Raw genomic sequence first — 17,935 nt, forward strand, 5'->3', positions numbered from 1 at the left:
GACTTGCCCTTATGAACTGTCCACGAGGAATATTTCTAATGACATGCCGTGGATGGTTACTAGAATGGTGTAAATACCCATTTGTGAAGGTCTCCTTACGGTAGATCTTACTATGTAACCGTCTGTCCTCATCATCCCAGTACAATAGAACATCCAAAAAATTCACCATCGTTCCCACATTACCCTTGGTGAACTTCAAAAAATCAGAGGATGAATTAATGTCTACAAACAACTCATTAACTGTGATAGAATCACCTTCAATTACAAAAAATAAATCATCAATAAATCGGCAAAAAAACTTGATGTTAAATTTTTGCTTTAGTGTGGGTATCACTTCAGACTCCCACCAGGCCATGACTAGATTTGCAAAAGCAGGAGCGGCCGAAGAACCCATGGCCACCCCTTTCTTTTGCCTGTAATATTTGTCACCAAAAAGAAAAACGTTGTTTTCCAAAATTAGTTCCAAAAATAACCTGATGGTGGAAATAACTCCAGCTGTAAATCTGCCACCTTTTTTAGACAAGAGTTCACAAACTACTTCAATTCCTTCCAAATGCGGAATGCACGTGTACAAAGAAATGACATCAACAGTGAAAATAATATGTTTTAAAGGGTCAAAACCATGTTCCTGTATAAAGCTCCCAAATCTACTTAGAAAATGCCAAGAATCCTTGACATAGGATAGTTCCTCAGCCAAAATAGGACCCAAAATGACGTCTATCACCAAGGAAATGCCTTCCGTTACTGAATGTGGACAGGAAACGATAGGTCTTAATGGGGGATTTTCTGTATTCTTGTGGGTTTTGGGTATCCCAAAAATTACCCCTATACGTGGCTCCACCACTACACAAAAGTCATATACCTCACGTGTTATTTCCCCTGTCATAAATAAACCATACAATTCAGAATGTATAAATCGCACTCTCCGTTTGAAGTCACAAAGACTTATAATTTCATATTCCTCTTGATTGTTAATAATTTCTAACATTTTAGTTTGATAAGCCTTTTGACTCATAATCACAATGTTTCCACCTTTGTCGCTCTTCATGAACCTGAAGTCATTGCTCATTGACTTCAGGTTCCTCAGAGCTTGTCTTTCCTCCCTGGTGAGATTGTCAGTAATATACCTATGGTTATTCAAAACCTTACTGATGTCCACTATACATTGTTCCTCAAATACTTTAATGGTATGATGTAAGTGAGGAGTAAAAATTGAAGGTTTTACCAAAGACTTATTCTGTTGGTCTTGTTTGGTTAAAAAATCTAACACATAATGTACATTAAGTTTTCTAGAGAACTTCTTGATGTCAACAATGGTGTTGGTAACATTTGCCCTAGAAGTGGGAATAAAATTTAAACCATATTTTAAAACATTGATTTCATGATCAGAAAAACAATGGTCTGTGAGATTAATAATTTTAAATTGATCAAATGTCCTTTCTAGGTCTCGTCCCCCGAAGAATTGGACCCTAGGAAGGTCCGACTGCGGGTCAAAACAGTGTTCTTGCTGCTTTGATTCCCTTTTTTGTTTAAAAAAGTAGATGTGGAAATTGAACCAGATGTGACCTTCCCTCCAATGTTGTTACCAGTCTTTACTTTGGGTCGAACTGACCCGTCGGTGTTGGTGCAATGTCCATTGGTCTCTGTGTCATTACTGTCAAAGTCAATGACTCCTTTCTCACCAGTACCATCATTGTCCCCGATAGTTATAGTGGTAGACTCCTTGTTTGAACTCCTGTTAAACTCATTACTAGTTAATTGGTTTTCCGTTTGTTTCACTTTTCCGCCCTTGGCCTCATCTGCCCCAACCAACATAGGTTCGTTAGACCCGTTGGTAGTGTTAATGTGAGTCCCAGTACCCCACTGGTTAAAGACCTTTCGGCGATTCATATCGCCTTTCTGTGCCGTGTAGCTACTTCTGTTGGCAAAATTATTATAAGCAGAACCATTGTCATAAGCCGTTGTATCACGGGTTAATTTAGCCCGTTTTCGGCTAGTTACCTCAGCCGTATGTTGTTCCAACTCGTCATGCAATGCTGTGAATAATTCCCCTGATTTGTGTAAACCCAACAGATCTTTTAGTTCACTTTCCACCTGTGTTATTTCAACCTTTAATTCACCCATTTTTTCAATGTTGTTTTCAATGAGTAAATTTAAAAAGTTAATTCCAGCTGTATTGAAAAAATTAACTAATATCCTGAAAAATGGTGAAGTGACAGTGACCCCATTGGGACATTTAAAAAATCTAAGTCCCTTTGGGACTATCCCCAAATCAATACAATGCTTAAAATAACAATTTTCTAAATCTAGTGAGCGATGTCTTTTCAAGAGCCTCACTAGAAAATTACGTTTGTTGTTAACCTCGTTGTAATTAAATCCTCGATGTTCTTTACCTGCCTGTCCAAATGGGTTTCGCACTCCATCCAGAAATGTTTGTACTGATTTGCAACCAGAATAATGATCCAAAGTAGACTTTTCCCGTGAAACAGACGCCGCAACCCGGCAATAATCCCTCTCACGCTTGTCCCCTGCTTCAATGACAGTATCGAATTCAAGAAAAGACGAGTTCGGACTCGATGCCTCATCGGTACGTTGTCTCGCCACGTTGGTGCGTTCATTCTGGTTGGCCCTCGAAACCAAAATCTTTAACGAACTCTGTATATCCAATAATGTAACCGTTAACAGCTCACACAAAGAAGTTGCTGCCGAAGTCGGCGTTGGGTGTACTGTGAGGTTTAAAAGTTCATCATCTCCCACTTCAGACATGGTGCAAGAAAAAAACAATGAAATACGAAGCACAAAAAACCAAGTGAACCAAGTAAATAATATCACAAGCTGAATGCGAGATGAAAAGCACAAAGGTAATAGCGTAATCAGTAGTTTAATATCCGCTTTCGTCAATGGACTTCATCAGAATACAAAAGCAACACAGTTTAAAACATTTTTTTGTTTTTTATTTGTTTTAACAATTTAATTAATTGATTTTTAATTGATCAATTTGTACGTCAACTGTTCGAGTATTTAAATGTTTTGAACTGTGGTTTTGTTGTATTCTGATGAAGTCCAGTGCATTCAGCTACTTGGTTCACTATTTCATTGGTCTTTGAATACATTGCTTGAGAAAAATGAAAATAGGTTCCTGACCCAGAGACTTCCCAGACACAGGAATAGACTGCCCATACATGTCAAGCAGAGTGCCTCTTTGGCCCTCTTCAAAAGGAATCTTGACGATTGGATGGGAGAAAGGAAATTCACCCTGGGGATCACGTCAGTCGCCCTGCTAGATAGGGGTCCAGGGAAGTAAATAGTGTGGGAAGAAATAGCCAGGGAATTGTTATGGCTAGGCTTGTATAGGCCCTAGGGCTGATACCCTAGTACCAACCTATGAACATATTAATTAGGAGAGGTGTGCATTATTAATTAGGAGAAGCATTCATTACTGGGAGGACTTAATATAGTTTAGATGATTATATTGCCTTTAATCATATTCTGACTGCAAAATGTCACACTTCCTCAATATATGGCATAATCAAATGAAATTTGTTATTCATGAATTTCTAACAGGAGGCAGTTACACAAAGGATTCCATGGGCAATGTCAAATTCCTCCTTCTCTGGGGGAGGATACTAAAAGCTACAAATCTGTAGCCTTCATAAATACTGAGGAACTATCAATATCTAGTTAAACCAATTTATAAAGTTATTAAAAATATTACTTCAACTCAGATTATCTAGTTACTACTTTAAAGATCAAGAATGTACCTTAATTCAATATTACTTTTCATACATCAAGTCAATTTTACCTTTACTAATATATGTAAACATTCAATAGAAACATACAATAACACCTTTTCTCTACACTTAGATGCATAATTCCACAGCTTCCCCAAATAATTTTGGCTGAACTCTGTGACAGTAATACTCCTAGAGGGGAGCTTATTCTAACTTTGGTTCATAAAATACAGGAAGCCTTTTCAACTGCTAACAAGGCCAATGGAAGATAAGACATTCTAGTTAAAAAGAAACACCTGTGACATACAAATTGTCTCACAAGATGCATTTTAATTCTACTTATCCTGGTAAAATAAAATGAAAGATTGCTTTAAAATCCAAGAGGAAGAGAGCATTAAATAACATTTGTAATATTCATGACTCTATTAGGACTGCATCAGTTCGGTACAAGTTTTTAGACATAATTCATTGCTCTACCAACTGATATTTTGTTTGATGCTTAAGTTATGATGCTGCTTTAATGCATGTTGATAGAACTGTCCTCACATTGTTTTTGTAAGAATAAATATAAAATGGATAACCACAACTGTACAAAGAAATTTCAGATTTACCCCTACTGTATCAACTTTACCTATACTACATTGCTGTTTGACAAAATTAGAAATATTCCCTAAGGATGGATTCCCTCAGGATGGATGAAATCAAACTGTTTAGCTTCAGTGATAAAGTGTTTCATACCTGGGAAATGGAGAGTTAATTCAGTGCCTGAGTTATCCAAGTTTAAGTGATGGACTCAACAGTGTATCTACATTTATTGCCAATGGAACTTGTATCAAATTAATAAAAGTAATATAAGTCTATCTGAATTACACTTCTCATTTTATAGGTTCATAGATAGGTACTAAGCTACTGGCCCAAGGGCCTATGTAAGCCTAGCCAACAAGGTTCCCTGGCTTTCACCACCCAAGAAAGTTATTTTCCTGTGCCCCTGTCAAGCAGAGCCACAGAACTGACCACCAGGGTGAATTTCTTATTTCCCATCCACTCAAGACATTTCTTGAAGAGTGCTAATGAGGAACTTTGTTCGATATAGATGGGTAGATTGTTCTAGAGTATGGGAAGTCTCTGGGAGAGGAATCTATCCCTCCAGCATGTTCTGTTTAATGTGGTGACAAGGTTTAGGTCCCTACAGCATGTAGCTCAGAGTGATTGAAATTTCTTTAGGTGAAGCATATCCAACAGCTCTGGGTTTAACTTTGTATGTTAGGCAGTGATCACCTCGGAGTAGGCAATATGATACGGCGTAAAGCTGCAGTTTTTGGAGACTGTCAGCATAGGGTACATGTTGGAGGCTGGCTATCTTCTTTGTGAGGTACTTCGGCCTTTCCAGCTGTTGTAGAGGTCTTGTGAGGTACATTCCAAAAAGGGCATTGTACTCTATGATGGGTCTAATGGAGTGATGAGTAGAGGGCAACAATGACCTCTTTCTTCCTAGTTGATAACTCTTTCATGATGAGATGTGCCACGTAGAAGGATTTTCTGACCACTGTGGCGATGTGATTGTCAAAGGAGAGACTACTGTCCACCTGGGTCCCAAGGTCTCTTATCACACTTTTGGTGTTAAGTAGACTGTCGCCTATGTGGTAGTTCATGGGTACAAAGTTTTTACGAAAGGGGATGATAATGCACTTTTTGGCATTGAGTTTGAGGCCATGGCTCTGACAACAGGCATCTGTCTCAGTGAGGCCCTGCTGTAGGATGTCAACATCATTTGGGGACTCAAGTATGTCTCCAGGTTTACAGTCATCTGCGAGCTTCATTAGCCAGAGACCATCTGTGTTAGCTGGTACTTAAGAGAAATAGATACCAAACAGGAGAGGACCCAGGACTGAACCCTGTGGTACTCCAATTGCCAATGGTTTGAAGTTGGATTTGGAGTCTACAACTTTTACAGTGATTAGTTTATGGTCGGATCTGACCAACGAGGAGTTGACCTCAGGTGTGGAACAGCGGTTACTCATGTAGGTAATGACTAGGTCCAAGATATTGTTGCCCCTAGCGGGGGGGCGTGGAACAGTTGAGACAGGGGATTGGAATTTATGAATTCCAGAAAGTGTTGAGCAAAGGAGTTGGTACAAGAGTCGTTTTTCCAGTTAATGTTGGGTTAGTTGAAATTGCCCATTATTAGGGTGTTTGGTTGAACTCTAATATTTTCCAGTATATCAAGAAAAGAGGACTGGAAATCCAGGGACATAGTGGGGGGGATCTGTAGCAAGGTACAATTTGGATTGCAGTTTTGCCCAGAGTTAGTTGCACTTGGATAATCTTGGATGCACCCTGTTATTTTGTTTTTATTTTCCTTTGGAAATGTACATTAAAATAAGATTATAATGGAAAAAAGCCACTGTATAAAGGAAGCCCCTCAACAAAGCTTCATCAATACTAACCTACCACAGTCCTTTAATCCTTTAGTAATCATTAAAATGTGCACACAGCATCAATTACTAAAACAGCTTACTACAGTAATACTTCTCAGACTGTCGGCAAGGCTTTTGCCCTGGTCATGGTATTAAAAACAGCATCTCTTATCTTTTTGTATCAAGTTAAAGTACAACTTAACTGACAACAGCTTAACATGTGCCATCATTACAGACTTAACAAAAGCCCTGAACTGGCCTGTACAACTAGGTGTGCCCACAGCTTCTTTCCTAGGCTACTACTGTGTATCGCATCCATCACAGACATAGTTAAATTCTGTCATCCAACTAAAGGCATACAATATGCAGATAACATCCCTTTTTTTACATTCAGTAGCACTACAAAAATAAAAATGCAAACCACAATGCATTCACCTAAGTTCAAAACTAGATTTGCAACTCTTCCACCCTGGCCACCAAACCTCAATCCCCACTGCCGCAGCTCTACAAACTAAAATAATAATCATACCAAACCGAAAATAGTCTCCATCTTCACACTGCTAGGGGTTCATCTTCACCTCAGCTCACACATTTGTCCACCATATTAACATAGCTATATCCAAATTCAGTGCTAAATTTGTCTTCCCTTATTGTATCAAAAACTTACCAACACTAAACTCTAGACTCAGTACGGTTATGAGTATTCTACTATTCATTAATCTGCTAACCTAAACTCCTACCTTTTGGTAAACTTAAGGGGGTACACCATGGAGCTCCATTTTATATCTACCAAGTCCCTTACAACATACCATTGGTTATCTCAAAATGACTAATAACTGGTTTGAATTTAAAAAAAAATAATCACACAGCCTTTAGGGTATCCCACAAATCTGACAGATGTCCATCTCTCTTCCTCAGAACTTGAAACCTCTCTGCAACCCCAGCACTATAAGAACCAAACGGTCACTTACACTTCATCACCACTTCAAGACATGGAAAAATCTCCTGCTTCATCACAAGATAAATATAAGTTCCTTTATAAACTTCTTAAGGAAAGTTCTTACCATGCTGAGGCATTATAACTGTAACTGCTTCCTACCATCCAAAGTGAAACCCACTCAAATGTAGCTCATACTCTCTCTATTCATGGTAATCTTAACCTTATTCTAGGTGCATTTCAGCTTAGAACAGTCTATGACACTATAGCAAATTAGTACTGATACAGTGTCTGCATACCTCCATACACTACTGTCAGAACTGGGAAACATATCCTTTTCCAAGCAAGATTTCTCCATCCTGCACATCTGACAACAAAGCTACTTGCTTTTTCTAACTAAGGATTTACTATTGACTGAAAAGTGTTATGTATTGTTGCATCACTAAGGAGTAACAAAAAACATTAAGTGTAGAACTGCATCACTAATTTCCATCTATTTTTTGGATCTTTTTATTGTGTTGTAATAACAGATGAGACCAGGTGCCTTAATGGTTAAGGGCTTCGCCTCTCATGGACAAGGTAAAAGGTTCAATCCTGACCTCCGATCAATGCCAGATTGGAGTTTGCATGTTCTCTCTGTAGCTCCGTGGGGTTTCACCCATATCTGAAAAACATGCTGAGTGTTTCCATCTCAAACTCATCAATGAATGGAGCTGTGGGCAACAACTACTTTGGGAATCTACTGTGGTGCGCAGTATCCTCAAGATAGGAGAACACGGACAGCATGCTGTGGCTGGGCTAGCCACTCATCGGTATAAAATATGGCTCTAGGTGATTCATTCATGTTGACTAATGTCACCAAAAATGGGCATGGCTAGTTACCGGTGATAAGTGGGTTGAGGATCAGGCCTATTTTGATTCACGGCAGGGACCCTTGCTAATGGTAAGAGGGGTATATTTGCTTCTACTGGCCAGTGTGTGACCACCATAAAGCCCAGCAGCCTTGGGTCAATAAGCTACTGGCTGGCCGATGTCTAGCTGCCCAGCCTGGGTTACATTGGATAGCTCTGTTGAGCAAAAGATGGACGTAAAACTAACCAACCTGCCAAACATAAACTGATAATTGCTAGGTTCACTGACAGGATGCAGCTTGGGAGTGGATGCTATGATGATACAGAAGAGGGTGGACATCCTATGTATCCAAGAGATGAGATGGTAGGGAAGTGCAGCAAAACCACTTGGCTTGGGATCCAGACTCTACTACTCAAGTGGGGGACAGGCTAGAAATGGTGCAGGAATTGTGGTGAGAGAGAGGCTTCAGAAGGCAGTGAGGGATATCATCAGAATTAATGCCAGACTCATGGGAATCCGACTCCAGTGTAATGAGAGGGCGGTATTCATAACCTCAGCCTACGCCCCACAGCAGGGTTGTAAAAATGAGGAAAAGAGTGCATTCAGACACTAGTTGTAGGACCTACTAGATAAAACAGGACAACATGAACTAGTGTTCATAATGGCTGACTTGAATGCACATATCAGGACAGACAGAACAGGATATGAGGACTGCCTGGGTCCTCATGGGTGGGGCAACAGGAATAAAGAAGGAGAAGTCATTCTAGACTTCTGTCTGGCAAATGGCTTGATAGTAGCCAACACATGGTTCAGAAAAAGAGATCACGACAGTACATAACCCAGCAGCCAACATGCAACTCAGGTAGACTTCCTCTGAAACAGTCGGCCCACAGCATAAACCACTAGTTGCTACAATCAGCTGCAGGCAGTAGTCAGAAAAGGCTCTAAAGTCAACAGAGATCAGGCTAAAAACTTGGAAGTTGACTGGAGACACATTACAACAGTTCAAGGAATTACTCAGGGCTCTAGCACCCTAAGAAGAGGAGGAAATAGGTGGAGATGAACAAGAATAGCACTGCCTAAAATAGCATGTGTTAGGACAACAGAAAAGATATGTGGCCAAGCCGAGTATGGAAATAAGGTACATAAGGAAAGCTGGTGGTGGAAAGCAGAAGTCCAGGAAGTCATCAAAAGAAAGGAGGAGTGCAGGAAGAAGTGGTAGACAGAAAAGACTGACCAGGCTAGGAAGGATTATTGGTTGGCTAACAAAGAAGCTAAGAAAGAAGTTGCAATAGCAAAGAATAGGGCATTGGAAGCACTCTACCAACTTCAGGAAAGTGACTCAGTAAGGGGCACAAAGAAGCTATATCAGGCTGCAAGGCAAAGACAGAAAGATAAAGATAGTCGACACCCTTCATAAGGGATGCCAGAAACAAGCTGCTCACCAGTCCACAGGACATCAAAGGCAGATGGAAGGAACATTTCCAGCAGCTTCTGAATGAAGAAAAACCCCACAGAAGCTGTACTGCCCCAGAAACAGCCTACGATGAGAGAAGAAGAGGAGCCTACCCTAGAAGAAGTAAGAACAGCGCTAAAGAAGATAAAGTCATGGAAAGCAGCAGGGTCAGATGAGGTCACAGCAGATATGATAAAGATGCTGGGTGAGATGGGAGAAATGGCTCCTGAGGGTACTAATAGCAGTATGGAGAGAAAGACGTATCCCAGATGACTGGAGAATAATCATACTTGTGCCAGTGTACAAGAACAAACGGGGCATCCACAACTGTGGGTGGTACAGAGGCATCAAACTCCTATCACACTGTATGAAAGTTCTGGAGATGGTGATTTATAAATAGATATGCAGAGAAATAGAATGTAAGATGGGAGATGATCAGTTCGGATTCAAATCAGGATGCAGTACACCTGACCCGATGTTTGCAGTGAGACAGATACTTGAGAAGAAGTTAGAGATGAGGAGAGAGTCCGAATGGGCATTCCAAGACTTGGAGCAAGCATATGACAAGGTCCCAAAAAAGCTGATCTGGGCAGTACTGTGGTGTTTTGAAGTCCCAGAAAAAATGGTAGAATTAGTGCAGGCTATGTACAAGGACCCAATGACTTAGGTGCGAACAGTGTTCGGCCTCAGAGAGGGGTTCCCAGTGGGAGTGGGTGTACACCAGGGTTCAGCTCTGAGCCCACTGCTGTTCATACTGATGATGGACTACATTAGCAAACAGGTTTAAGGGGACAGAACAACAAAGCTGCTGTATGCAGATGATGTGGCAGTTCAGGCAGACTCTTGAGCTTGAACTTCAGCAAAGGATAAGAGAATGGAATGCAAATCTGAAGGCACATGGGATGAAACTAAGTGTAGACAAGATGGTAATGGCAGCAAATTGGGAAAATCAGAAGAAGATGAGAACAGAGACAGAAGGGAAGATAGTGAAACAGGTAAACAGCTTCAAGTATCTGGGTGGGGTGGTTGAAGAGAAGGGTAGTCTGAATGAAGAGGTCAAAGCTAGTAACAGAGGGGCTGCAGCCAACTGGCATAGAGTATCAGGTGTAGCCTATGACAAAAGAATGCCAAAGAAGCTAAAAATTAAGGTGTACAAGACAGTGGTGTGACCAGTGCTACTGTACCATACAGAAACTTGAGCAGTAAAGGCAGAACAGCTGAAGAAGCTAGAGTTGATGGAAATGAAGTGGCTGAGAAAGGTGGTAGGATGCACATTGTGGGACAGACCAAGAAATGAGGACATAAGAGCAGAAGCCAACATAGCTACAATTGCAGAAAAGATCAAAGAGAACAGATTACGGTGGTTTGGGCACATCTGTAGAAAAGCAGAAGACAATCTGGTGAGGAAGATTTGGGACAGATAGGAAGAAGGTAAGAGGAAGGGAGGATGTCCAGCAGAGAGGTGAATGGATTGTGTGAAAGAAGATCTGTGACAGGCATGAGTGTTGAAGAAGGGAGGAGTGTGGCATTGAATTGAGAGAGTTGGCAACAGTTAACATGATATCCCATCCCCATGTAGAAAAATGGGAAAAAGGGGGCTGATGATGATATATTAACATACTGGAGCTTATCTCTTTAAACCTCCATTCACAATGGGCTCTGACTGGCCAACAAAATCAAGAAATAATTAAAAAAAATCAATAATGCTTTTTATCCCAGCTGTCACATTATTCCACTTTCTAAAACAAGAAAATAAAAGCAGAAATAAAAAATATGCTTACTGTTAGCAAGCCAACAGGTTCTGGTTGTCTGATCTCCACGTTGCTGTGACTAATGCCCTTAATGGCCAGAGCATCACTTTCAATAGATTTAACATTTTCTTCCATTATTTTCAGGCTGTCCTCTTCTTTAATCTTGTCCTCCAAGTTGCCATCAGAGTCTGTCACAAGGTAGGTAACGATCTCTTGTTTAATGCACTCGAGATTTCCTTCCATCTGTTTTAGAGTATTTGCTTCGTCATTCTTCAGCTGCTGGATGAGTTGTTGTTCCTTGTCTAGGAGAAACTGGTGCAAGTCTGCAAATTCGTGTTTAATGTATTTCTCCAAATTAAAAACATCTTTCTAGGAAACATAAGAATAAAGCAAAATAAGTAGAACAAATAGCTCTGCACTGCAGCTTAACTTGTACTTATGCATTTCCCTTAAATAAATAAAATGAACAAATGGCAGCCCATCCATTACATGGTAAAGGCATCCATCTGCAACACTGGTGATCTGGGGATGGACTATACTCATAACTCTCAACTTTCTTGTACAAGAAGTCTGGATAAAGCCAGAAATAACGAGGGGACAAAGACCCAAAATCAGAGTAAGATTTAGATATTGCTCTTACAAAACATTTGACTTAGCATGCACTTTCTGAAGTATTTGGAATCTGAACTTCAAATGTCTGTCCTCAATGTGTCAGAAAACCCTAAATTTGATGGGGGACAGACCAAAAATATGAGGAAAAATTTTGGACCTGCTGTGAAATTCTGAATAGTTGAGAGGTATGGTAAGCTTAGAGTGAAGGGCAACCATCTAAAATGTTCTCCTTTCTAGAGGAGAGGTACTGAGTGGGGTACATAGCTAAAAAGATGACACTCCCAAACATATAACAAGACTTACTGCAGATTGATGGATGCATATTTAGGTATGTGAAGTCTGAAAGGGAGGAACATACTGCCAAAAAAGGAGAAAACAGGTGCTTAATGGACTACCATTTAAGGTTCTCATCTAAAACAGTTTTAGAGGCAGTAAAGTCTACTATGAATCAACCATCTCTTAGCACACTTATCACAAGCAACAGCCCTTCATCGTAGGAGAAGCAAGATGCCAGATACAAAACATCCAGTGAGATTACTCCCACAAGCAAAGCCAGTGACTCTGGTAGAATAGAGGCCAGCAAAAGTTGCAGTGCTTGGGATATGACCCCAATCAAGGTGGAATTGAAAACCTAGCTCTATCTGCAAGACTGCGGTCTCTTGTAGTACATACTAGGTTTGGAAAGGACTACATGATGCTGGTAAATCCAAAGCTCACCTCTACAATGTGAAAAATCAGCACAAACATTACTGAAATAACTGTGCTACCATTCACTCAATATCTTGCAAGGGTTACTACTCCCAAAATGTCTACAAATTCTGTACTGAACCAATATGTCATCAGTGTTTGAAGTCTTGAAGCTGTCATGTGACAGAGAATGACACTTAAAATATGTGGCATTGGAGAAGGCATTTGGGAAGCAGAATGTATCTTTTAAGACTAGACTGTTAAGAGAAATCTATTGGAGATACAGATGGACTCATATCTGTCTATGCAGTTAAGAAAAAGATCAGTTATGTACAATAATTTAAATGCATCTATAATGATGAAGGCTGCACCTGTCATACAAGATGGTGCAGGTGAGCCCAGGTGAGTAATACAAGTATAATACAGAGTAACAAGTGAAGGTAGGTCCATGTGGATGGATAATAACTCTGGGAAAAGAAAATGTTACATACAAATATGGGATACTGAATAACAGGTCTGTGACAATACAGCATCCATTTGGATTGAAAAACAGAGCTGATACAAAATGTTTCTTGGGTTTGTAAGACTGAGGAGCAAACAGATGATACAGAACTCCTTGTACAGGTGTATGGGTCAGGTGCGTCTGTATGTATGTGAATATTGGAAATGGTGAAAGTATAGTTGTGTAAATTACACTTGCCTACAACTGTAGATATTCAAGTTCTTCACTACTGCAGTAGTCTACGGGATGTATCCTGCCAAGGATACAACAACTAAGGGGCTTCCGAAAACTTTAATTCCCCGTTCCATACTGTCACTTTGGCTGATTATAGGCTAATCCCTTTTGGAGAGTTATATAACCAGCCAGTGTAACTAAAAATCTTCAGGACATTTTTGACCCTAAAGAAAAATGACAAAGTCCTTCTGAGCAACCATTAAAATATATACAATATAAATATATATAACCATACAATATATATACATATGTGTGTGTGTGTGTGTGTGGGGGGGGGGGTCTACTTTGTTTCATCTAATCTTATTTCACTGAATTTCATTTCACCCCAACCACTTCGCTGAAAACACAAATTACTGGAAACTCATTTCACTGAATCTCATTTCACTGAACTGCAGTTAGTATATATGGCACTGTGTAGAGTACTGTAAGGCAAGTAAAAGGTATATGCCCTTTTCCCCGCTGTAGTGCAATCCTGGAGTTAGTATATATATAGTTAGGGGGGTGTGGGGGTCACAGCCCCCTACTTAGTTTGAGTATATATTGTCTTCTGGACAGAGTCAGTCATTGCTGTTGCAACTATGCATGTCTATTGTTTAAAATGTATTGTTTTGAAGTTTTTGGTAAAATACAGTATAAGGCAAACAAGGTGGGGGCCTGTGCCCCCACACCCCCAACTATATATACTGACTCCAGGATCGCACTACAGTGGAAAAAAGGGCATATACCTTTTATTTGCCTTACAGTATTCTACACAGTGCCATACATACTAACTGCAGTTCAGTGAAATGAGATTCAGTGAAACGAGTTTACAATAATTTGTGTTTTCAACGAAGTGGAGTGGTTGAGGTTTAAAAAAACTAAGTGAAATGAGATTCAACGAAACAAAGTAAACCCATATTATATATATATATATATATATATATATATATATATATATATATATATATATATATATATATATAAAAACACACACATGTGCACATACAAACAAATACATACACACAACCCACAACAAAAATGTATGATGCTTGGGTGCAACTAATGCAGCAGTGGAGAATTTGAACATCTGTACTATGTCCATTACTCAGACTGCTGCAGTAACCTATGGGTAGACTAGATAGCTTATACAACCTGGAGGAGGAAAGGATAAGGGTCCAGGAGTCCCTGGAGAATGGTCCAAGCAAATCTAGCTGTGGACCTGGAAAAGAAATCCAGCTTGTAGTACTGTGCAAATGTATGGATAGAGGACCAGGTTGCTGCCTGTAGAATACTTCTAGATTCCATCCTATTCCAGTACACCATCACAGAAGCTAAAGCTCTAATAGAATGTGCATTAATATTGCCTAGATTAGATGGTGGGAATAATAAAACACAATAGCAGGGGCCAACCATCTATAAACAGGTTGTTTAAACGTGGGTGATTTTTTTTATTCCTAGAAAAGGAGACAAAGAGTTGGTTAGCTTTCCTAAAGGACTTACTTCTGTCACGACAGTACCCAAAGTTGGCTACACACATCCAGAGTTTATAGAGTGTTTTCTCCCTTGTGTTTTGGTTCTAGATAGAAAACAGGGAGATTGATGACTTGATTTAATGTGAACTCTGAGACCACCTTAGGCATAAAAGAGGGATTTGTGCAAGAGTGACTCTTTATGGAAATCCGGTCAGGATTCTACCGCCAGGAGAACTTGCAATTCAGATACTGTTCTTGCAACTGTAAGAGTAATAGCAGCAGCAGTTTTCCAGGTAATGAATCTTAAATATACCTGACAAGCTGGTTTGAATGGTGACAGTCTGCATTTCTAACACAAATTTGTGATCCCAAGGATGAGGACCCATCTACAATTTCATCTCAAGTGTAAAACACGTCTTAGAAACTCTTTAACAATAAACAGAAAGGTGAGAGGGGGATCCATGGACAGACATGCAGAAATGGCTACAAGACGTACCTTTATAGAGGCTCAGGATAGTAAGTCACAAAAATATTTAAGCATCAGTGGTCCAAAATCCTTGCTGGGTCTCTGGGTATTGGCTAGACACCAACTCAAAAATGTCTTCCATGTGCTAATATATGATTTTCAAGTAGCAGCCTTTCTGGTAACCACTTGAAATGTTGGGACCCATTACAGTGAGTCCTGAAACACTGAGACCGAATGGCCAAAAAATTGGACTTGTATGTGTTAAGTCTGTGATGCCACTTCTTGGAATATTCCCTTTTCCCAGAGGTATGGTGATCTCTGAGTTGGTATACATAAGTCTGGGGGATGTTGGGGGTTGCCCCAATGTGGGGGGAAGCAAAAAGAAGTTTTAAGGAGAACAGCGAGTTTTGAGATTCTCTCTTCTGCCGTTTCTCTGTTTTTTTTTTCAGCTTCTCGTCACTCAGCATTTTACGTGCCAATATTTCAATAGGGAGACAGGATTTCTTGCCTCCTTCAGTACCTGCGGCACATCTTCTTGAAAGTGGAAGTCATCAAAAATGAATCACCCAGGCAGTCAGTTGCAGTGGTTTGACCATGGGGTGTATCTTACTCCACTTGTCCAGTGTGAATATATCCAATCTGTGAGAAAGCTTCTAGTAATTGCCCCTGGTCAATTCCATAAGGGACAACCAATTTTTCCTTAGGTCAAAAGTGAGCCACTAAACTGATTCCTGGAGAGACTTGCCCAATCTTCAGAAATAAACTGGAGATCACTGGAAAGAGTGAAAATGCATAAAGGAACACCCCAGCCACAGGAATGAAAGAGCACATGTTTCCCAGGCATGCTTGCAGGGGTCTGTTTAGTCATCTGTTGTGGAAGAAGGTGAATAGATCTACTTGGTGTGTTCCCCACATCTGGGAACCTCCTGGGAGGCCTATGCATTGCGTCTCCACTCATGAGGATCTGCCCAGGATCTGCTTAGCTTGTCTACCACTATGGTCTGCTCTTGTAGTATGCCAGAAGCTAACTCCCAAGGTATCACTGCCAGCCAGCACAGGGGTATGGCCTGGTGTCCTCCTAGTTTATGTACCACATTATGGTGGAGAGAAAACAAATTAAGAAAAAAATGTCCCAAAGTGTACTCAAGCACCAAACATAAAATACATTTCTATTCCTGAAATACACTTCAAGTGCTTAAATATAGCGCCTTCAGGCAAAATGACAAACAGTAAAATGAAGGCAAGTAGTCATGAAGTGTACATAAGCACCAAAACACCCAAGTACATAAAAACAATTTCTAAGCTTAAAATCCTTGCACTTTAGTTAAAATGCAGTACATTTTTCTCATAAAACAGTCCCAGTATTCAATAAGAAGCCCTGTCTAAAACAAAAAATGCAGTCCCAGTATTCAATAAGAAGCCCTGTCTAAAACAAAAAATGCAGCTCCTCACAAGAAACTTATGATGTTAATAAAATTGCCAGAATTTTTCAGAAAATAGAAATACATTAAAAATATTTTCTGTGTGGAAAGTTTCTGCTATGGAGACTTGTCTATCAGAAATTAAGCCTGCAGTCAATTGCTGTGTACTGTGAAGCCTCTCAAGAGTTTGCTCCTTGAGGCAGTAGGAAAGATCTGAAGATGTTTAGCCACTCTAGCTGTTTATATAGTAACTTTCTAAAATAGGATCATTTTAGGGGTTACTATATGGGCAGCGAGACTGGCAGTGTGTGTAGGGATGATAGCTTTTAGAAGCTGACCAGTTGTATCTTTGGCAGGATCCAAACCACAGGCTACTGTAGCAGTCAGAATGAAAACTATGCCTTTTCCCCACTGTTGTGTGATTGCAGAGTTGATTTACATATATTTAGCAGGGGGTATGGGGGGTTGCCCCCTACAATAAATAGGTTTTCAATATTTCGGGTTTCAATATTTTGAAGTTTCGATCAAATGATAGGAATGCAAATATATCTGCATTTCACACACACACGTACGTTTGCAGGGTCTGAGAATTCACATCAGTGATGCCTTGCATAGGTTTATGGGTGTCATCTATAAAGCAGATCCATAATGAAAAATTATTTTGTGTTTCTATGGGTTAGTGAGCAGATCTGTAATGCAAAATAGCTCATGTGAGTCTACAGCAAAGGAATATATCTATAATGTTGAACAGCCTGTGAGCTCTTTGAGAAAAGAAAATGTATTTATGAAGTGGAATGGCTTGTGTGGCCCTGTGGCTTGTAGTACACATCTGTGGTACAGAATGACTTGTGTAGACCTATGGCATTGGAAACAGATTTGAATTACATAATGGCAGGTTTTTACTCTCACTAATGTGCAGTGAACTGCATTTTAAGAGTTAATAAACTTGATAAATCCCACAAATTAGTTTTTTAACTGCATTGAAATATGGATCAGTACAGCTACCAAAAACATAATTTTCTTTACCATTAAAATGCAAAATCTATTTAACATATCAATCCTATTTTAAACAATTTCAATTTTTTTTTTATTTTACTGACTGACATTTGATTACTGGAAAGGTCCGACTGTGCATGAGCCCATCTTCACCAGAGGTCCAGAGAGAAAAGCTCCAAAGTACTACAAAACATTTAAAGAACAATAATCTTACATTCAAAAAAACAAAAAATCTCCAGTTTAAATAATTACACTAAATTGGACATAATATGAAAACATCGGTTAAGAATACATTCAACATATATGACAATGATTTAATATTCAGAGAAAGTTTAATTTTTCTATAAACTGGCTAAAGCTAAGTTAGTATAATACAAACAATAACTGCAATATGAAGTCAGAGAAAAAAGGGTTGTGGTATA

The 17,935-nt window shown here is 39.7% G+C and overlaps 1 protein-coding gene across 1 annotated transcript in view; it reads right to left on the reverse strand.

Moving 5' to 3' along the window:
• The window catches only part of LOC122797710, a 297,965-nt gene that overhangs the window by 156,144 nt on the left and 123,886 nt on the right, over nucleotides 1-17,935 (reverse strand). Inside the window, exon 3 of the mRNA XM_044066244.1 lies at nucleotides 11,175-11,513. Within this exon, the coding sequence (XP_043922179.1) occupies nucleotides 11,175-11,513 (339 nt within the window). The remainder of the gene's footprint in view (nucleotides 1-11,174; nucleotides 11,514-17,935) is intronic.

The sequence above is a fragment of the Protopterus annectens genome, chromosome 3.part1 (genome assembly GCF_019279795.1).
Source record: "Protopterus annectens isolate FY-2018-M chromosome 3.part1, PAN1.0, whole genome shotgun sequence".
Lineage (NCBI taxonomy): Eukaryota > Metazoa > Chordata > Ceratodontiformes > Protopteridae > Protopterus > Protopterus annectens.